At 48.4% G+C, this 22,536-nt stretch overlaps 1 protein-coding gene across 7 annotated transcripts in view; it reads right to left on the bottom strand.

The window, feature by feature from the left end:
* Positions 1-5,822: 5,822 nt before the first annotated feature.
* Positions 5,823-22,536, bottom strand: part of AP1B1 (adaptor related protein complex 1 subunit beta 1) — a 51,929-nt gene continuing 35,215 nt past the window's right edge. For 2 of the 7 annotated variants that reach the window (XM_083478527.1, XM_083478528.1), the window contains exons 14-22: positions 22,281-22,482; positions 20,426-20,446; positions 19,557-19,697; positions 17,470-17,615; positions 14,655-14,784; positions 12,486-12,570; positions 10,604-10,690; positions 9,123-9,277; positions 5,823-6,590 (exon numbers count right to left, since the gene is read on the bottom strand). In XM_083478527.1, coding sequence (XP_083334653.1) covers positions 6,516-6,590; positions 9,123-9,277; positions 10,604-10,690; positions 12,486-12,570; positions 14,655-14,784; positions 17,470-17,615; positions 19,557-19,697; positions 20,426-20,446; positions 22,281-22,482 — 1,042 coding nt within the window. In that variant the 3' untranslated portion in view covers positions 5,823-6,515. Of the gene's footprint in view, positions 7,303-7,895; positions 9,278-10,603; positions 10,691-12,485; positions 12,571-14,654; positions 14,785-17,469; positions 17,616-19,556; positions 19,698-20,425; positions 20,447-22,280; positions 22,483-22,536 lie in introns of all 7 variants that reach the window. The other 5 variants (XM_083478530.1, XR_014519829.1, XR_014519830.1 and 2 more) reach the window with 5 other exon arrangements.

Raw genomic sequence — 22,536 nt, 5'->3', positions numbered from 1 at the left:
TCCCAGGCCACAGAGAGGTTAGGCTGGCCTCAACCAGAGCCAGGGCTTTTTCGGCTGTGGCTCCAATCTGGTGGAACGCTCTGTCACAAGAGACTAGGGCCCTGCAGGACTTGACATCTTTCCACAGGGCCTGCAAGACAGAGCTGTTCCACCAGGCCTTTGGCCAAGGCACAGCCTGACTCCCTCCTTTGGCAATCTTCACAGAACTCTAGCCCAATGGTTGCCATTAATTTGATTTGAATTAATTTTATAATGAAATGATTTTAGAATATTGTATTATTTTATTGTTGTTAGCCGCCCTGAGCCCGGCTTCGGCTGGGGAGGGCGAGATATAAATAAATTATTATTATTATTATTATTATTATTATTATTATTATTATTATTATTATTAAACATGTTACATGCCACCCCAATCGCAGAGCAGTCAAGAGATTCCAGGCACCTCAGGCTTAGGGTTCTGTTTCCTTGGAATGAGGCTCAGCAAAGATTGTGGTTCCTTTAAGATATATCTACGCATATATGCAACCTGAGCACAGGATGGAGCGGCTCACATCATTAACACCCCAACAGATCTTGCTTCTTGCTTAGCTACAGCTTTGGATCCAGCACAGTGCAAACACGTCTCTGTGTCTCCAGCTTCCAGCCTGATTCCAGTTCCCCCATAACAGTGGCTGTTCTTCTACCGAGCAGCTAGGTAAGGGGGTGTGAAGAAAAGGCCCATCCATTGGCCTGGAGCTCACCATCACTTATTGGTAGTTACTTATTGGGATGCAAATGGCACTGTGGTCTAAACCACTGAGCCTCTTGGGCTTGCCGATCAGGTGGTCAGCGGTTTGAATCCCTGCGACGGGGGTGAGCTCCCGTTGCTCTGTCCCAGCTCCTGCCAACCTAGCAGTTCGAAAGCACACCAGTGCAAGTAGATAAATAGGTACTGCTGTGGCAGGAAGGTAAACGACATTTCCATGCGCTCTGGTTTCCATCATGGTGATATGTTGTGCCAGAAGCGGTTTAGTCATGCTGGCCACATGACCTGGAAAGCTGTCTGTGGACAAACGCTGGCTCCCTCGGCCTTTGACTGGACTTAACCATCCAGGGTTCCTTTACCCTTTTTTTTAAAAAAAACTTTTTATTGGTAGCTCTTGCAACCTAGCTCATTCTTTTGGGATACTGATGAGGACACTTGTTCCCAGCTAAGGTCACTGTCCCACAAAACTCATCTGACTAGTTCAGCAACCTCTTCTTGTCCTATTTTAACCCCACTGGGCACAGGACCTCAGCAGTTAGAAGGGACTTAGGACATGGGTAGGCAAACTAAGGCCCGGGGGCCAGATCCAGCCCAATCACCTTCTAAATCCGGCCTGCAGACAGTCCAGGAATCAGCGTGTTTTTACATGAGTAGAATGTGCCCTTTTTTAAAAAATGCACCTCTGGGTTATTTGTGGGGCCTGCCTGGTGTTTTTACATGAGTAGAATGTGTGCTTTTATTTAAAATGTATCTCTGGGTTATTTGTGGGGCATAAAAATTCATTCATTCCCCCCCCCCAAATATAGTCCGGCCCCCAGAAGGTCTGAGGGACAGTGGACAGGCCCCCTGTTGAAAACGTTTGCTGACCCCTGACTTAGGAGATCATCAAGAACAAACACAGGCAAACTTGGCCCTCCAGATGTTTTGGGACTACAATTCCCATCATCCCTGACCACTGGTCCTGTTAGCTAGGGGTGATGGGAGTTGTAGTCCCAAAACATCTGGACGGCTAAGTTTGCCTATACCTGATCCAGAAGGATCTCCCAAACCTACAACAACAATATTTTTTAGCCTGAATAAGTGCAAGAAGCACTGTGTTAAGAGTATACCATCACTGTGTAGCTGTGAAGGCAGCAAAGGTAGCTTTCCTGCTTCCGTCACACCCTTTGGTTTCACAGGTGTTAAATGCTGACAAGCCAAGCTCCCGCCACCAATCACGTCGCAGCATTTTGCAGCAGCCGCAGCTTCTGGATCAAGCACAAGGGAAGACCCACACATCGTTGGCGTTGTGTTCGCTTTCCACACACCACATAGAGATAAGGTTTATATCCGAAGCAGTGTAGAAATGGCGTGTGTAAACAATACGGCACTTTCAGCTTTCATCCCGGTTTATAGAGGCCAGACAAACTGGGTTGAGGCTGCAAGGAGCTTCCTAGAGGAGCAGGAAACGGACAGGAATCCTTTGGGGTTTGGGGAGGCACGAGGCACACCTCTTGCGCCAAGAGAGCAGCTGTTTCAGATGGAAAAGCTGAACGTGTAGCTGGAAGGAATTAGCACATTTAAGGAGCAGATGGGCAAAACTTGTGGAGAGGAATAAGCAGACCATGTGACTGTTCAGAGTGGAGGCGGCCTGGCAATATAAAACAGAGGCATGGGGAAAGAGTATTTTAGGAACAAGGGTTTGAGGAACGGGGAGAGTGAGACGTCAGGTTTGGCAAAAAGGAAAACAAAAACCCAAGACTACTATCAGGACTGAGGAACATTTTCTTTTTCTGCTCCAGGGGCCGCATTCCTTACTGGGGGGCCTGCTGGGGGCCACATGCCAGTGGTGGATGGGGCCAGAGACCCCGACTTCAAATACTGACCCAGCCATGGGTGTGTCACTGTCTTCTTTTTTTTTGCCATTTTTTTTAAAGAAAAGTTTGCAAGTCAAGGTGCAAATGTGGAAAAACAAGAGAGTGCCCCCAAACTGGCAGATCAGTCCTTCCCTACTGGATGTGGCTGGCAGCAGAATCCTAGAATCAGGAAGCGCAGTTTGGCAGGGCTTTGTTTACATCCTCGGGCTTGCAACTGGACCTCTGGTGGACTCCCAAGGCTCTGCCACAGTGCCTGGTTCTCCTTGGCCAAACTGCTGCGATGGAACAGCACACAGAGAGAGCTCTCACCCACAAATCCATGCAGCTCACTCAGCAAAAAATAAAATAAAATTGGGCCAGTGGACAAGCATCCCAGCACATTGAGAGCTTTGATGCCAGGCTGAGAGGCAGGAGGTGTTTGAGAGGTTTAATAGGATGGGGACAATACCCAGGAGCCAGGAGGAGTGGCGGTGGGAGAGGAGGATAAACAGCAATGGCTTTTTAGCACTATGCAAAGAGAGGCAAGGGAGAGATGCCCTTGCAGGAGCCAACAGAGAAGGCCATATTTTAAGTATTCTTCACCAAGCCTGCAAATAAGCACTCTGGAAAGTGATGCAAAAGATATGTATATCGAACGAGCTGATTGTTGTACTTGAGCAGAGCAGTTTGGAATAGGACTCACAGCTGCCATAGCCAATAATCAGGGGTGATGGGAGTTGTAGTCCGGGGTGGGTGGGTGATGAGTTCCTCCCCCTTGTTTTAGGCCAGCCTCCCTGAACCTGGTATGCTCCAGGTCTTTCGGGTTCCTATCATCTCTCCAGCCCGAATGTCTAGAACGTGGAGGGCACCCAGAGCAGGAATGAGAATGTAAGAGCCTGCCAGATCAGGGCAACGGCCCATCTAGACCGGAATCCTGGTCTCACAGTAGCCAAACAGCCAAACCCACAAACAGGACTTGAACACAAGAACCTTCTCCCCTCCTGAAATTTCCAGCAACTGATGTTCAGAAGCAGGGCTGCCTCCGATAGCCATTGTGGCTAGCATCCATCAATAGTCCTCCCCTTTGCAAATTTGTCAAATCCACTTTTAAAGCCATCTATGTTGATAGACATCACCGTCTCCTGAGTGAGTTCCATAATTTTAACTCTCTGCTGTGTGATGAAATCCTGTCCTGAATCTTCCAACATTCAGCTTCACGAGTCCGAATCCTGCTCACTTTCTCCATGTCATGCTTGCGTTTTATAAACTTCTATCATGTCACCTATTATGAGCATTTCCCTTTTCACTCTGCTGACCTCCTGCCTAGACTACTGTATTGCACTGAACATGGGGCAACCCTTGAAGACAGTCCAGAGGCCGCAGCTTCAAGATGTTGCTGGGCTAAAACTCCCACCATCCGTGATTGTCGTACTTATGGGGTACTGGAGCCCGACATCACCCAGAAGGACCCCATTGCCGCTCTATGGAGTTTGGAGCAAATTAAAGGTCAACACGAACATCTATAGGGATTCACTGGAACTCAGGCGTTCTCTTCCTAAGTTAGAGTTCACATTTCTTGGGTTGCTGAGCATTCTTTATGAATTCCGTGGGTGTGAACACCTGCCTGCTAGGAGGCAGCCGTGATGGTTGACACCAGCTGCCTGTGGGCACATTCACACAACATCCTCACACATTCGTTGCGACAGACAGCCAAGCCTTTGCCTACACAACACATAGGGAAAACAGACGTTTTCCTCCTTTGAGGCAGCTGCTGAACATTTGGGACAGACTCAACTGTTCCCATTTTTTCATGGAGGCCAACACCAGCAGGAGAGAAATCTCACTCCCCACTCCAACCCCAAATATAGAAAATTGCCTAATCCCAGGCCAATCTGGTTCAGGCATCGTATGCTTCACCAACGATGCAATACTGACAGCTGTCTAACTGAGTCCTCCCATAGGACCATTAAACCCAGAGTCTAAATTTACCTAGATGCCCAGAATCTGCAATCAGATCTTTTAAAGAAAAATTGAAACGTCAGCTATTGAACTTATTAACCTTAATGGCTGCATTCTATTTCCACTGTCAGAGGCAACAAAACTTCTGAATGCCAGCTGCTGAAAGCCACATGAAGAGAGAAAGCTCTTGGGCTCAGATTCCGTTTGCAAGCTTCCCATTTGGGCATCTGGTTGGCCACTGTGAGAACTGGATGGGGCACTGGCCTGAACACAAGAAGAGCCGTGCAGGATCAGGCCTGTGGCCCATCTAGTCCAGCATATCCAGCTCTCACAGTAGCCAACCAGATGCCCCAATAGGAAGTCCACAAACAGGACTTGAACACATCACTCCCCTCTTGCCATTTCCAGAATCTGGTACTCAGAAGCATTGCTGCCTCAGATTGTGGAGACAGGAGCATAGCCATTGTGGCTGGTAACCGTGGATTTGTCGTCTCCTCCTCCATGAATTTGCCCTGCCCTCTTTTTAAAGCCACACACGAGTCAGTGGCTCCTGCAGGAGTGAGTTCCGCAGATTAACCAATCGCTGAAGACAATACCGAGCCAATGGTTTGACTCAGTATAAGGCAGCATCCTCTGTTCCTACAGACCTGCTGGCATAAATGACAGGTAGCAACATCTGCAGGGTCACCGATCCCCCCTCCCTTGCTTTATAAGCAAGTGATCACCCACCATATTAACTGAGGACCCTCGTACCTACGGGACCGCCTCTCCCGGTATGCCCCACAAAGAGCCTCAAGGTCCATAAACAGCAACACCCTAGAGGTCCTGGGCCCTAAGGAAGTGAGATTGGCTTCAACCAGAGCCAGGGCCTTTTCAACTCTGGCTCCAGCCTGGTGGAACGCTCTGCCACATGAGACCAGGGCCCTGCAGGATCAGATTTCTTTCCGCAGGGCCTGTAAGACAGAGTTGTTCCGCCTGGCCTTTGGCTTGGAGCTAATTTGATTCCCTCCCTCTCTTTCTTTTTTCCCTTTCTCCTCCTGTGATGAGGCTACATTTTAATATTTTAATGTTGTATTTTAATGTTGTTTTTAAGTTGTATTCATTCAACTTGTTTTTATTACTGCTTGTTAGCCGCCCTGAGCCCGGCCTTGGCTGGGGAGGGCGGGGAATAAATAAAAATTATTATTATTGTTATTAATTTCCCCACCCCCAACATGCACAGAGATCTTTTGGGGGTTTTTTTTTTTTTTAAGGCTGGGCAAGGAAAGCACAAACCACTTCGCTTTCGTTTTCAGCACTAGGAGCTGATTGATTGTTTATTCAGATGAGAGACTAGCAAGACGGCAAAGGGTGGGGTGGGGTGGGGAGATGCAAAAAAGGCGCATGGGCATCATCATCATCACCACCACCTCCCTGACTCGCATAGCCACAGCACGGTGCGCGTGATCTCACGCTGATCGTCGAACTTCTGCACATGTACAAAGGGCAAAAAGAGAGAGAGCTGAGTGCAGGGCTCTCGAGAACAGGCAGAACGTCAGCCGAGGGGAACAGGGAGGCAGGAATTCTGAAGTTGACATGCAACACACACGCACACAGAAAAATCTCCCATCCCCTCTGCAGAGATCTTCTTCCCAGCACCTCTACGTTTCCCCCAAAGCTGAAGACTGGGTCCCGGTTGCTCTCCAACATCCCCCCACCTCACCCCACCCCTGCCCTCCTTGCCGGTTCCCAACTTCTAGGCGATTAATGCTGTCGTTTCAGAAGCGTTGAAAACACAGCTTGGGTCGGGAGGGGTTTGATCCCACAAAGAGAGGGGCAGGCCTGGAGGGGTTTGGGGTGTTTTTTGTTTCTTTGTTGGTCCCAATGAAATCTCACCACCGCTTCTGGGATGGGGGGCGGGGAGGAGGAGGTGGGTTCGGGAGGGAAGGGGCAGAAAAGAGACGGGAGGGCAGCAGCAGCAGCGCATGGAGGAGACTTCAGTTCTTCAGGATGGTTTCGTAGGCCTGGAAAACGTGCTGGGCCACTTCAGGAGCCCGACACTTCAGAGACAGCTGCAGGAGAAAAGGAGGAAGAGGGAAATATATGTATTTATTTATGTATCCCTCTCTTTCTCTCCCTCTGAACGCAGAAGTGCAGAGTTTCTTACTAGGCCAGCAGTGTTAGTAAACTGGAGCATATTTAATCCAGGAGACGGGGGGAGAGGAAAAAAATAAAAGACGACATGCTCAAGAGATTAAAAGGAGGACGGTTATGCCAAGTTATCAGTGGGTGGAAAAGAGAGCGGCAGCTGCAGTTTTAGCTCAAGGCGGCCTTTTCCAGATTGGAAGTTTCCCCTCCCGTCCTTCCCCTGAAACAAATGTCACAACTGCACCGTATAATCAAAGCACTGCTTTACCGCTTTAAACAGTCATGGCTCCACCCACCCGAGGATCCTGGGAGTTGTAGTTCATTAAGAGATGTTAGGAGAGAGCTTTACAGTTCCCCTCGCAGTGCTACAATCCCCAGAGTGGTCAACCCCTCTTTCCAGGCATCTCTGTAAATTGTAGCTCTGTGAGCAGAACTAAAGGGCTCTCTCCTAACAACTCTCGGTGCCCTTAACCAACTACAACTCCCAGGATTCTGCGGGGCTTGGGGGGGGGGGGAAGAGCCATTGCTGTTAAAAGTGGTACCGCAGTGCTTTAAATGAATATTGTGGGCACAGCCAATCCCTCCCTCTATCAAAGGTGCTGATGTCAGCAAGGGACTCAGTCAGGGATGATGGGACTTGCAAGTCCAGTGTCATTGGGAAGCTGCCAGGTCGGTGGAACTGCTCTAACCACTACACCAGCTTGTCTCTCTAGGGTTTTTAGAGACAGCACTGGTCCAGCTTGCGTTAATAACCTGGGAAAGGGAGGGGTACCCATTAGGGAGGTTCATAAAAAACTTTTGTTTTAAAATGCCTGCTCCAAAGGTCTTATCTTACTACACTAGGGATTATATAGCTATAGCAGTTAGTATCTTGACCCTGCCTCCACTGTGTTGAAATTTCAGCCTTCATGACATAGGAAAACAGCCAAGTAAACAGCTGTTTTCGTGGAGGAAGGTCAAGATATTAACTGATATGCTTGAAATTTCAGATATAGCTATATAATCCCTAGTGTAGTAAGATAAGACCTTTGGAGCAGGCATTTAAAAAAACAACACACGTTTTTTATGAACCGCCCTAGTACCCACTGAAAGGGCAGACTGGCCTTGCCACACAAGGTGAAAGGAGAAGCTCTGGTTCGGAGCAAGGTATTATTTCAGTGACGGTGAAAGCTGCAGCCATCTGCTGAAATACAACTCCCATCATCCCTGACCATTGTGGACATGGTTGCTGATGGGAGTCCCACAACATCTGGATTAACACCCATTCTCCCCCCCCCCCCGCCGTCACCGGTGTCGTTGCTCTTCTGAAGTCTTCCCCCCTCCCACCGCTGGCATGATCTGTTATTTGTTAGGATGGTGCTTGCTTGGTGGTGCAGCACTGCCAAAAAGAACATCAGGCGCAAGCTGGCAGGGGGAGGGGCTGGAATAAAATGGCAGGGGGTGAAGTGGAGAGTAAGCAGCTGGATTCAGAAGATTTCTTTTTTTAAAAAAATAAAATGAAAAACACACAAATATTCTGCTAACCTCCAAATCCTGAAAGATCAGGGAGGGGCGGGCCCATGGGGAGGGCGGATGGACATGGAAAAACAAAAACACACACATACAAATAGATTAAATTGTCACCCCAAATGTGGGGGGGAAGAATGTTTCATAACCAAAGCAGGAAGGAAAAACAAGAGCACACCACCAGTTCTATCCGATGGGGCAGGATGGGGCGGGGAAGCAGGTGGATATGTTTTTGGTAATCATGTCTCATTTCAGATGTATGGAAAGGGTGGGGCTTCAACTACAGGCCCTTCTCCAGAGATCCCAAATAATGGGGGGGGGGGACAGGACCAGAGAGACTTCTTGGTGGCAGCACCCTGACTATGGAATGCTCTCCCCATGAGGTTTGCTTTTTAAGAAATTCACAGGCTTTTTAACCCAGCCCATTCCTCCTCCCTCACCTGATTTTTTTTTTTTTTTTTTGGAGGCTGCTTTCTTAGGCACTGTGCAAAAATGAGAAACTCCACAGGCCTGATACCAGCAGTCAGCCAGATCAGGCACTTGTGGGCCCTGGTGGCATGTGTTTGATAAGTAGTGGTGTGGCCGGGTCAGGATGGAGAGGGACACTTGGCCAGTGCCCAACCCAGCTGACTACTTGCACCAGCCCTGGGGTATGGCTTATCTTACTATAGAATAAGACTGCAAGGTTTTCATCACTTTGTCCTTGTGGGCTGTTTTCCAATGTTCTAAATGGGGGCGGAAAGGTCACTCTGTGAAAACGGAGTGTCATATGGTGGGAAGATCTAAGGTGCTGTCTGTGGGGTGAGCAGGTGGGCAATGATTTTTGTACCACACCCAGCAAATTTTAAAAGCACCTGTTAATATCACTGAATCGTCTATGCCTAAAACAATGATAGAACTATACAGAGAAACTCTGCAAAGAGCAGGGAGGTGCACAAGAAGGGCCATACCGTGAAGTTATTGCTCCCAGGTTGGATCCGCAGCTCTGCCAGGACCCAGATGCCATTGGTCAGCTTGAGGGACTGGTACAGCATGTCTTGGCCTTCAACATTCCTCTTTGCAATGGTGAAGATGTTGCTTCCTTGAAGCTTGCTGCTAACGGCATCTGTGGGACCAGATACATACACACACACACACACACACACACACACACACGCAAATAAATTGTGGCGCTATTGCACATGCACACAAAACTGAATGGGCACCAGCTTCAGTTTGCCTGAGGCTTCCAGCTCTCAGATGAAAAGAAAGAATCAAGTTCCTAGTTCTTATGTTTGCAGAAGAACACTGCTGCTGGCTGTCGGTGTAGATAATACTGAGAGATATGGACCAACGAGTCTGACTCAGTATAAGGAGCTTCCTAGGAAAATTAAATTTATTCAGCGCATTTCCATCCTGCTTTCCCCCCTCTTAAGGAGCTCAAGGTAATGCACATTCTTCTTCTCCCCTTTTTTAATCCACACAATGACCCTGCGAGGGAGGTTAGGCTAAGAGGTAGTGACTGGCTCAAGCTAACCCAAGTGAGATCCATGGCCAAGTGGGGATTTGAACCCTGGCCTCCCAGGTCCTAGTCTGGCACTTTAACCGCTACACCACAATAGGTAATGTAACGGCACTGCCTCACCAAACTCAGTCAGCCCCACCTGCAAGCCTTCCTACTTAACCACCAGTCAAGGGCATGGGAGTGTCCAATCAGCTTCTTCCTCCTCCTAAGTCTCAATGCTGTCCCTATAGAACTCAGAAGGGAGGAGGACAAAGGAGAAACTAAGAAGAGTTGGCTCTGCATGTTACTGGCTTTGGCGCCACCTACTATGCGGGTGGCGCTGTGGTCTAAATTGCAGAGCTGAACAGAAGGTTGGCGGTTCGAATCCCCGCGACGGGGTGAGCTCCCGTTGCTCAGTCCCAGGTCCTGCCAACCTAGCAGTTTGAAAGCATGAAGTGCAAGTAGATAAATAGGTACTGCTCCGGCGGGAAGGTAAATGGCGTTTCCATGCGCTGCTTTGGTTCGCTAGAAGCGGCTTAGTCATGCTGGCCAAATGACCCGGAAGCTGTATGCCGGCTCCCTCGTCCAATAAAGCGAGATGAGTGCCGCAACCCCAGAGTCGTCCACAACCGGACCTAACAGTCAGGGGTCCCTTTACCTTTTACTGTTGGGCTCCCTGCCTTCTGCCCTACCGGTCCCAAAGGGCACCGGTTGTCACAGGTCAAAGGCTCTCTACTGGAGGGTCTCTACTGTTGGGTCCATACGAGTGGAAGTGGCAACCTGCCCTAGCTCCTTAGTACAACAGCATACCAGTTTACGAATTCCAGCTTGCCGTTGCCGTTATGTGCCTAGGAACCACAGCGAAGCTGGTCTGAGCTCTCTAGAGAACAGGAGGGCATATAAGCAAACGGTCAGCAGCTATTCTAGGTTAGACAACTCTCTTCTCACCTGCGCCAAGAGGGCAGTCTTTGATCTGGAACTGTGCTTCATTCTCGTTGGGGATGTCCTTCCAGGTAGCCAGGAACATCTGTCGCTCTGGAGGAGGAAGAAGCAGAAGAAGAAGAAGAAGAAGAAGAAGAAGAAGAAGAAGAAGAAGAAGAAGAGTTTGGATTTGATATCCCGCTTTATCACTACCCGAAGGAGTCTCAAAGCGGCTAACAATCTCCTTTCCCTTCCTCCCCCACAACAAACACTCTGTAAGGTGAGTGAGGCTGAGAGACTTCAGAGAAGTGTGACTGGCCCAAGGTCACCCAGCAGCTGCATGTGGAGGAGCAGAGACGAGAACCCGGTTCACCAGATTACAAGTCTACCGCTCTTAACCACTACACCACACTGGTTCTCCAGTGTGGGTTGGATGTGGGGGGAAGCCTTTCCAGAAAAGGGTCCCTCCTTTAAAGCGACGCAGGAGCCACCTCTCCTAAGAAACCTGGGTCCACAACTGCTTTTATCACTGAGCTACCAACCTCTTCCCCAGGTCTAGTACTCCAAAGAATGTAGAATGGCAGGTGCTTCTATCTTTATGGTGGTCTTCAAGTCTCACTTGGGGTCCAGCATAAGGAAGGTGTTGGAAGACTCGGGGCAGACAAACGGAAGCACTTCTTCCACCCAGCACCAAGTTAAAACTATGGAATTTGCCCCCAGAAGTGGTGCAACCAACTCTCTGACGGCTTTCAAGGGGGATTAGTCAAATTCACGGAGGGTAGGAGCTGTCCATGGTTATGTTCATGCCTCTGCTGTCAAGAGGCAGTGCAGGGAATCACAAGAGGAGGGTGTGTGGATGTTGCGCTCGGGTCCTGTTTGTGGGGTTCTCATTGAGGCATCCAGTTGGGTCACTGTGAGAACAGGATGCTGGACTGGATAGGCCCCCTTTGGTCAGATCCAGCCACTAGGTTCTTGCTGGGTTCTTATGAAACCCCAGGCTCAGACTGTCACTCTGCTCTGAAGCTCGCTGATCTGATCTAGGGGAGTCAACCCCACTCTCTGTGGCTCATGAAGACTTGGGCCACCTTCACACCACAACATTTAAAGCCCATTCTGAACAGACATGGCCTCCCCCTGCCCCCGAGAAACCTGGGAGTTGTAGTTTGTTAAGGGTGATGAGGGTTGATAGGAGGCCCCTGTTCCCCTCCCAGAGCTACGATTCTCAGAGTGATTTAACCATCCACAGCCTGGTTTCAACCAAGGCTAGGGCCTTTTCAGCACTGGCCCCCGACGTGGTGGAACGCTCTGTCACAAGAGACTAGGGCCCTGGGGGACTTGACATCTTTCTGCAGGGCCTGCAAGACAGAGCTGCTCCACCTAGGCTTTGGTTTGGACTCGGTCTGACCCTTATGTTTCCCTCCCCTTATGGTCTTGATTTATCAGCTACTTTAAAATGAGGCTGCATTTTAAATTGCACTTTAACCTGTATTTTAAACTGGGTTTTTTTTCTTTCTCCCCCCCCTCTTTTCCCCCTATTATGTTTTTACTGTGATTTTATTGGTGTTAGCTGCCCTGAGCCTGGCTATGGCTGGGGAGGGCGGGGTATAAATAAAATTTATTATTATTATTATTATTATTATTATTATTATTATTATTATTATTCCTGAGGAACTCTGGGAAGTGTAGTTCTGGGAGGGGAATAGGGAGTCTCTCCTAACAACACCAAACTACAGCTCCCAGAATTCTCTGGGGCAATCCCATGAGGGTATAAAGTGGTATTGCAGTGCTTAAAACACATGGTGTGGATGCGGCCGAAAATGCTACTCCTGGAGGAGGCACCCAAGTCTTTTTCATCCTTCCAGCTTCAGGGTCTTCCCGTCTTCTGCATCCCAGACTCTCGCCAACCTACCCATTTTCCCGTCTTCCACAAAGAGGATGTGCAGAGGGTAGAGGGTGCTGAAGTAGAACACATCTATGTTGTTCTTCACAGCCACCTGGAACCAAACAGAGAAGCAGGGTGGGGAAGAAGAAGATAAGATTCTCTGGCTAGGCTGGGACCCACCAACAGACATTCCAGAACTGGGCTAGGAACGCAAGCCACAATTCTGCAGGAGCACAGAGCACGGGACAGAACTTTGTTTCAGAATACTACTCAAGTTTCTAGCCCTTAAGATGTGTTCCAAAGCGTTACGGAGCCTGCTGAAACAGAAGCTGGTGCCTTGCAAAGGCTTGCGTAAACGTGCACGCACGTGCGTGTGTAAAAGCTTCCACTGATTTTCCATAGAACTGTACAGATCCACAAAGATAAATACTTGCCAAATTGCAAGTATATCACCTACAATTCTGGGCATCTGCTTGGCCACTGTGAGAAGAAGATGCTGGGCTAGACAGGCCCCTAAAAGATCCAACCGGCTTTCCTTACATTCTTGCAATAAGTAAGTCGCATGTGGATCACCCTGCCACATTGTTGTGTGGGTTGATGATGGGCAAAACGGGGGTGGGGTTCCTTTTATTTATCAATGTGACTGATGCATGGCTCTCCAGAGCTCCAGACAAGAGCGTTTCCCTCGGGCCAGTCACAATGTCTCAGCCTGACCTACCTGACAGTGTTGTTGTGAGTATAAAATGGGGAGAAAGAGAACCACACACACCACCTTGAGCTCGCTGGAGGGAAAGGTGTGATACAAATAGCCAGATCTAAAAATACTAGAAGAAATGTATTATTTCTCTACCAGATTTCTTCCTCTTTGGTTTTTGCCTGCACAAATATTAGGATTCCCTGGACACTGAGCTCCAGCGCCGAGGGCCTTCTGGCGGTTCCCTCATTGCGAGAAGTGAGGTTACAGGGAACCAGACAGAGGGCCTTCTCGGTAGTGGCACCTGCCCTGTGGAACGCCCTCCCAGCAGATGTGAAGGAAATAAGCAGCTATCTTCTCTTTTAAAGACATCCGAAGGCAGCCCTGTTCAGAGAAGTTTTTAATATTTAACGCTGTACTGTTTTTAACACTTGATTGGGAGCTGCCCAGAGTGGCTGGGGAAACTCAGCCAGATAGGCGGGGTATAAATTATTATTATTATTATTATTATTATTATTATTATTATTATTATTATTATTACTATTACTATTACTATTATTATTATTATAGGAGAACAAATTGTCCTGAACCACTGGAGCTCTGTCTTCATTATTTCCTTGCCCCATTTTGTCCTGAGATTGTTTCTGATTTCCTATGGACAGAAGCCCTCAAGTGACAAACAAAAGCTGTGTTGTTCTTTCAGTTTCTGGAGTCCCCGACGATCCTTAGATGTTGGACCACTCCAGGTTTGCCACCGTTAATGGTTTTTCTTTTTAACATTGTTAACTGTCTTGAATGACCTTTTGTGCAACAGGCAGGAATTTTTATTTTTTAAATATTTCCCCTTGGGATTAAAATGAGGATACAGAGATGACTTTTTTAAAGTTTAATTCTGCTGACGTTTAATTGTGTGTTTTTAAAAATGATTGCTTCCCCCCCCCCAATGTTTTTCGCTGTTTCTATTTTAGTTGCAAGCTGCCTTGAATCCCTGTGACGGGAAAAGGCAGGATATAAGTAAACAGAATAGAATAGAAATGATAAATAGATACCCAATGATCAATAGATGTCCAGTTCAGCACTGTCTACACCAACAGCCAGGGAGTTCAGGCAGGGGTCTCTCTCACAGTCCTACCTGGAAATGCCATTGGGGGTTGGCATTTTCTATAGGCATAGCAGATGCTCTTCCACTAAGCTCCAGACCACATTAAGATTCTAGTCCATGTGGTTAAAAACAAACAAACTACAGCTGAGTTAAACAGCTACCCAATATTGAATCGGACCATGGGTCCGTCCAGTTCAGTATTGTTTGCACTGATTGCCAGCAGCTCCCTCCTGGGTTTCACACAGGGAGGTCTCTCTCCCAGCCCAGGCTGCAGATGCCGGGGACTGAAGCTGGCACACAACCTGGGACTTCCTTCTGCATGCAGAGCAGGGGCTCTGCCACTGACCTACAGCCTCTGCACCACTTGACTTGCTGCTGACCCCTTGCCACCTTGGCTCACCTGGAGGTTGTTCAGGGGGTCCATCTTCATGACTGAGCCGACCGTGTTGAGGGGAAGGGAGATCTCCACGCTCTGGTTTGGAGCAAGAGGGGCGTGGACCTGGAGGGGTGCGGCGGGGGCCAGGCCGAAGCTGAAAGGGAACAGCCAGTTAGAAGGGGAGGGCCCCCAGTGTGGCAAGACCACCTGGAAGAATTTTACCTTTATGATTTCTATATAATCATATACAGTGGTGCCTCGCAAGACGAAAAGAATCCGTTCTGTGATTCTCTTCGTCTAGCGGTTTTTTCGTCTTGCGAAGCAAGCCCATTGAAGGATTAGCGGATTAGCGCTATTAGCGGCTTATCTGCTGATCGGATCAGCTGATAAGCGGCTTAGCGGCTTAGAAAAGGGGGGGGGAGGGAAAAAAACCAGCAGGAACTCGCAAGACATTGTCGTCTTGCGAAGCAAGCCCATAGGAAATTCGTTTTGCGAAGCACCTCCAAAACGGAAAACTCTTTCGTCTAGCGAGTTTTCCGTCTTGCGAGGCATTCGTCTTGCGGGGCACCACTGTATCCATATATAACCATATATCCTAATGATGATTTTTATATATCCATGTATCCTAATGATGTTCAAATCACTAAGGCTTCAGCAGAGCTAAAGGTGCTTAAATCTTAAAAATCCAAAAGTTGCCCTCTGCCCTATTTCTCTCTCTGCCCTGCTATTGTGCTTGAAGGAAACAATAAATCTGATGTGTTGGCATTTCCTATAGGGAACCTTCTCCAGACAGCTTCTCAGGCTCTCGAGATGGGGCTGGGTTAGGGAACAGGAAAAAGTAGTCAGCCACAATGCAATGTTCTAAGTCAATAACAGATTCAGGTTTCAACAGCCAAATAGGTTTCTTCTCCTCTTTATTGCTGAAAATTAGGGCAAATTGACGCACCATCTGAGAAAAGCAGAAGTATTCTTTACATGGGCAGAGGAAGAGCTGGTGCGCGCTCATTGGTTTGATTTTTGCTGCAACATACGAATATGTCATGTTTTACACTGTTTGTACTCAGGTATAAAAACCCAATGCCCAGGCTCTGGAAACTATTCCACTGGGTCTTTATTGCTCAGCAATAAACTTTGCCTTCTTTTTCTCCACTGCTGCATCTGTCGATTCTTGGACACTTTCTGAGGGGGCAACAGGTATTCCTTATTTACTTGCAACACCGGGGGTTGCAAGGGATACTGACGAGGTTAGGCAGCAAGATGTAACCAGCGGTGGCAGCAGCAGCAACAACAGGCTTTCTTTTCTTTTCATTTTTTCACATCATAAAAATAAAAACCTTTATTGATAGTAGGAATGTTTAAGGTTTAATGCTGCCAGCTATAAAAACGGTAAAAAAACTTCTGCTTCAGACATTTGACTTTACAAATATGTTAATGACAATTAATACTAGATTATGCAGTCTGAACTTCATTAAATTCCCATTAGCCAGTGACAAACCTCTCTAGCAACACATGATTCAGAGGAGATTAAACATTATATTCCCATACACACAAGTCTATAGAGAACTTAAAATACTAACCCTAGAAGTCTCACTGGATTAGCTGGAACCATTTTAATAGTTGTGCTTTGTTTAATCTCTGATGATAGGCTACTAGCAAAAATACATCTTTCCTCCTGCATCCTCCCTTCCTATAATCCATTGTTGAATACAGTGCTCAGTGCATTTCCTAATAAAATTATTGTATATAAATCTCTATCATATCGTAAAGAAAGGATACAAGTTAGTGTAAACACAAGGAAATATTTAAAGGGCTGCTACAAAACCCTCCTGTTTAAGATTAGAAGAGACACTGTAGAGAAAACAGCAACAGGCTTTCTTTGGCAAAGGAGTTTAGATGCCGGGTCACGCTCCGTCAGGGAGGCAGGAAGCTGGCAAGAGTGTGAGGGGTACATAAGAAGCTGCCGTATAGACTGGGTCAGATGCATTGGTCCATATCACTCAGTACTGCCTACACTGACTGGTAGCAGCTCTCCAGGGCTCCAGACAAGGGACACTTCCAGCCCTGCCTGGAGTTGCTGGGGTCTGAACCTGGGAACTTCTGCTCGCCAAGCACATGCTCTGCAACTAAGCTGCGTCTCTTCCAAACCGGCCGGCACAGGAATTAGTAAATGGCACAGACACAGCATACAACCGAACGCAATAGGCAAGAAACAATAAGGATCCAATTCAATATCCTATCGCCTTTAGCACAGCGCATTACAAATGGCAAAAATAATAAATAAACTCCCCCTTAAGTCAGTGTTTCCCAAACTTGGGTCTTCACCTGGGTTTTTTTGGACTACAATTCCCATTATTCCTGACCACTGGGTCCCGGTAGCTAGGGATGATGGGAGTTGTAGTCCAAAAAAATAGCTGGGGGCCCAAGTTTGGGAATTGCTGCCTTAAGTGGTCTGCCAAGAACTTCAGCAATTTTCAAATGTTCCATCAGGGACCGCTATCCCTGGCCATGCTATTGGTGGGTGCAGTTCAATCTGTGGCCCTGCCCAGTTTTGGCCCCACCCACCACTGCCAGGTGGCCCCTGGAAGGTGGTATATGAGGGTATGCGGCTCTCAGGCTGGAAAGAATATTCCCCGCCCTGTCCTAGCTGGTTAAGCCTCTTCAGTCAACTTCTTAGAGGGCGAGGTTGGTTCATCAAACCAGCCATTCAGCGACACAAGGATCATCACAAGAGGCTCCCTGGCTATGGCGCCCCCTCTGTATGGGAGGACTCCTTGTGGGGGTGGGGAGAGAAGGCCACACTGAAACACAGCACAGGAAGGGAAGAGGTGGCGGCTTTTACCTGTTCCGGTTGAACTGGATGGCGAAGTCAGACATGACTTGCAGGGCCTTGTTGGAGAGCACGAGGTCCATGGAGATGGAGCCCACTTGCCGGCTGAAGGTACCCGAAATCTCCAAACCCTTGGCCTTCACGGCCGGGAGCCAGACCTGAAATGGTACAAGGCGACATTAGTTGATGCACTGGGGGTAGATTCCTTCATTGCACACACAGCAGGGCCATCGTTTGCAATGAAACCACCATCACAAGCCTGGAAAACCTGGAACACTACTTGACAATCAAGGAACAGGTAAAGGTAAAAGGATCCCTGACCATTAGGTCCAGTCGTGGCCGACTCTGGGGTTGCAGCGCTCATCTCGCTTTATTGGCCAAGGGAGCCGGCGTACAGCTTCCGGGTCATGTGGCCAGCATGACTAAGCTGCTTATGGTGAACCAGAGAAGCGCACGGAAACGCTGTTTACCTTCCTGCCGGAGTGGTACCTATTTATCTACTTGCACTTTGACGTGCTTTCGAACTGCTAGGTTGGCAGGCTCAGCCCGTCATGGGGATTCGAACTGCCGACCTTCTGATTGGCAAGTCCTAGGCTCAGTGGTTTAACCCACAGCGCCACCCGCGTCTCAATCAAGCAATACTTAATATTATTTATCTATGAAAATACAACTTTTATTCCCACTTTTTTCCTTTCATTACCTCTGTTATTTAACCCGTATGTGACTTGTTTTACGGGTTTTTTTTTTCTTCTTTTCGTTTTCATCTGTTGTTATAATTGCTCTCTTTTATATACAGTCGTACCTTGGAAGCCGAACGCCTTAGCACTCGAACATTTTGGCTCCCAAACACCACAAACCCAGAAGTGAGTGTTCTGGTTTGCGAATTGTCTTTGGAACCCAATCGTCTGGCACGGCTTCCAATTGGCTGCGGGAGCTTCCTGAAGCCAATCGGAAATGGCGCCTTGGTTTCCGAATGTTTTGGAAGTCGAAAAGATTTGCGGAACGGATTCTGTTCGACTTCTGAGGTACGACTGTATGTTATAAAATGAAAAACAAAAAAATCCTAAAAGAACCTGTCCCCCTACCCAAATGTTGGAATTCGATCTGGACTAAGTCAGTTGCACTTTGAAATCATGTGAATTTCAACTGGAACAATGTCAAGACTAAGGGCAGCGTTCAGTTTTACGCAGAAAAGACCCGCTGAAACTAATGAACATGATGGTGTTAATTGCAATGGGTCTACTGTGAGTAAAATTAACTTGTACAAGCACTCTTTAATTTTTCCCACCGATTCCAATGGGACACCCCAAGTTCAGCAAACTTAGCCTGGGCTCAATCCATTCTTTTTATAGCTTACACTTCTACAGGATGGGTCCTCAACATTGAGGAGCTTGCAATTTTTAATTGGGGACTAGTAACACAACCCCACTGACTGCTCGGAGTATGGCTGACATTGGATAGCATCTCATCCCCCTCAACTGTAAGTCTACTCAGCAGGGCCTGGTTTTTTTTAAAACTACTCTACTTTTGACGCAATAAATAATAACAATAATCTGTGGATTTTGCTGCTCCTGCTGGGGGAACTAATGGATGCAGAAGTTACATAACCCCACACTAGTCTAGGGATGGGAAATATGTAGTTCCCATCAGCTCCAACCACCATGGTCAATAATCAGGGATGATGATCAAATGGTAGGGCCGGCCCCAACAGGGTATGAGAGAACCTGATACTCGCTGGGAGCTCCAGGAGAGCATCAGACCAGGTCTGGGATGGGGAATATCTGTGGCCTCCAGAAGCTGTTGGACTACAGCTCCCATTATTCTTCACCACGGGTCATGCTGCTTGGGGGAGCAGATGGGAAGTGGAGTCCAACAACATCTGGAGGATCACAGACATTCCCCATCCCTTCTCTAGACCAATGCACTCATGGAGCACCTAGGGAGCTCAGGCCCTTTCGTTCCGTTGGGGCCGGCCCTACCATTGGGTCTAGCCAAAGCAAAGAAGCCCGTTACCCACAGAGAGGTGCCAGGCATCTTACAAGCAATGGTATCGAGAGCCACTTGGCCCCTGGCACTCCTCGGGGGCCAGTGCTACTCACCGTTTTGGGAGCTACGTAGGACCCGGACAATGTTCCCACGCCGCCGGCCAGGTCGAAGAGGTCTCCCAAGCCCCCGCCCAGGGGCGCTCCCAAGTTGGAGGGCATGACCGCGCTGGGCGCTGCGAAACTGGGGCCTCCCATCTGCAGGGAGACAAAGACACCAAGATGTTACAAGTTCACAGAGGCAACTCCAAAGGCAGTGGGGTGGGCAGAGACATGGTTGCCTACAGGAGGTGGCTTAAGAGTAAGGAGCAGAGGAGCAGGAGACATTACACAGAGCTGCAGCGGTCGGCACCCTTTGGGAAGGGCCACTTTGTGACTTACAAGAAGAGGCAAATGCACAAGCTTTTATAGAAATCTGCCTAATATTGCATCAGACCATTGGTCCATCTGCCTCCGGCCTTGTCTATATAGACAGACAGTGGCTCTCCGAGGTTTCAGGTAGGACAAATTCTGAGCCCTACCTGGAGTCGAACCAGGAGTTGAATTTGGGAGCTTGTGCAGCCATAAGCTTCAGACCTTCTCTGCATTTACACACACGCACGGGATGGATAAACCCACACACGGGGGGGGGGGGGACTGGGAGGGGGGATTAACACACACAGACACACACACACACACACACACACACACACGCCTGTTGGATCAGACTAATTTATGTATTTAGATAGATCTGGTTTGTTGCATTTTTAGTGTACTTCACACTTTGAGATGATCAGGTAGAAGGCAATTTATTAAGAGTAGCATCCACCTTGTCCTCCCCACCCCACCCCCAGCCCCGGTTTCCCAGCAGGAAAGAGTGGAGGGAAGGGTGGGGAGGAAGGGGGTGGCTCACTGAAGGGAAAGCTAGTAAGAGGGCTGGACCATACCCCTTCAGCTTCGTCCCCCATCTCCAAGAAGCAGCAGGCAAGTTGGAAGAGAAGAGACAGCCACATGCAGAGAGAGAGAGAGAGAGAGAGAGAGAGAGAGAGAGAGAGAGAGAGAGAGAATAGCCAGGATTTGGGGGGGTGGGGAGGAGGGAAAGAGACAAAACAAGAAGGGGTGAAAGAGAGGTTAGTCACTCAGACTACAACACACAGATGCTATCAGCCACAGCGTTACAAGACAGCTCCCCACAAGAAGAACGCAGCACCCCCTCTGCCCTGCCTGTTCAATAATAAATTATTATTATTATTATTATTATTATTATTATTTATTTATCTAACTATCTATCTATCTATCTATCTATCTATCTATCTATCTATCTATTTATACCCCGCCCATCTGGTTGGGTTTCCCCAGCCACTCTGGGCGGCTCCCAACAGAGTATTAAAAACACGATAAAAGATCAAACATTAAAAACTTCCCTAAACAGGGCTGCCTTCAGATGTCTTCTAAAAGTCAGATAGTTGTTTATTTCCTTGATATCTAATGGGAAGGCGTTCCACAGGGTGGGTGCCACCACCGAGAAGGCCCTCTGCCTGGTTCCCTGTAACCTCACTTCTCGCAGGGTGGGAACCGCCAGAAAGCCCTCGGAGCTGGACCTCAGTGGCTGAACAATGGGGGCGGAGGCGCTCCTTCAGCTATACTGGGAATCGTTCGCGCTGAACAGTTTCGCCTCTGCCAACTCCCAGCGGAGCTTTGAGTTCGTGTCCTTGCCAGCCTTGCGAAAAGGGGCTCATCCTCCACTACCCATGCATGCCTAACCATTTATGTCCTAAAGTGGAGGGTGGCCAACATGATGCCCTCCAGATGAGACGACAGTTCCCATCATCCCTGACCACTGGGATATGTTGCCTGGGGGTGTGAAGGGACCCCAGCAACATCTAGCGGGCGCCTTTTGGCCGCCCTGATCCTAAAAAGGTGTGAGAAAGGACAGATTCCTCAGCTGTCTCTCTGTGCAAAACGGGACCAAAGATTAATGGATTGTGTCCAGTTGTTTTATTCAGAGTAGGAAAATGAAAGGACACAGCTAAGCCCACATTCACACTGCACATTACTTATTTTTATTCTTACTGTTAACTAAGACTGTTGTTGTTGCTGCTCCTGAGGCTGCTGCTGCTGTTATCTATTACCTGCCCTACACCCTAATGTCCCAGAGCAGGTTACTGAATTAAAACACGATTTGAAACAACGGACAATAACAAAAAACAAGGCGGTTCCTGAAACATACACATCGTGCCGAAAAGGCATGAGCAAAGAGGTTATGTCTTCAGCCCTTCGGTGCCACTTTAAACAGTCATGGCTTCCCCCAAAGAATTCTGCCGTTCGTTAATGGCGTTGTTAGGAGAGACTCCTCCTTTCCTCACACAGAGCTACAATTCCCAGTTTTTCCAGGGAAGAAAGATTGCCCACTAAACCACCCTGGAAACCGTGGCTACGGGAGGGGAATAGAAGGGCTTAGTAATAACTCTCAAGGAGAATTCCCAGAATCCTTTGCGGGGAAGCCATGGCTGTTTAAAGTGGTATCCCAAAGCTTTAAACGTATGAACGCGGCCCAACTTGGGTCCATTAATTTCAGTGGGCCTACTCAGTATAACTTAAGCTGGACACGGCTGTATAGCTACACACAGTCTTAAAACACACAGGCAGCGTGAAACATGTGCAGACAGGGAACCAACAGAGCAGAGCATAACGTCAGCGGCCACACTTAACGCTGCTGTTTTCGAGGATTCAAAGTCCTCCAATGAAAACGCCCTGCCCTCTTGCGTTGCAAATCCTCGGGAGGGCAAGATTAGGGCTTACCAGGCTGTCCAAGCCACCGCCGAGAAGGTCAACAGCACCCATCTGCACCGACGAGGTGGCAACAGGAGGGCCACTCACGGGGGGTCCCAGGTCAAGGTTCAGCAAGTCACCCAGAAGGTCTCCTTGTGTCGGGATGACCGCTGGCTGCTCAGCCTGGGGGGCGCCCGCTGGAGCAACATCAGGGCTCTCTGCGCTTTCGCTCCTGTGTTCATGGGGTAGGGTGGGGTAGGGAGGAAGAGACGAAGAAGACAATTTA

The sequence above is a fragment of the Podarcis liolepis genome, assembly GCF_965112155.1.
Source record: "Podarcis liolepis genome assembly, chromosome: 15".
Taxonomy (NCBI): domain Eukaryota; kingdom Metazoa; phylum Chordata; class Lepidosauria; order Squamata; family Lacertidae; genus Podarcis; species Podarcis liolepis.
This window is presented reverse-complemented; position numbering and strand designations above follow the sequence as displayed.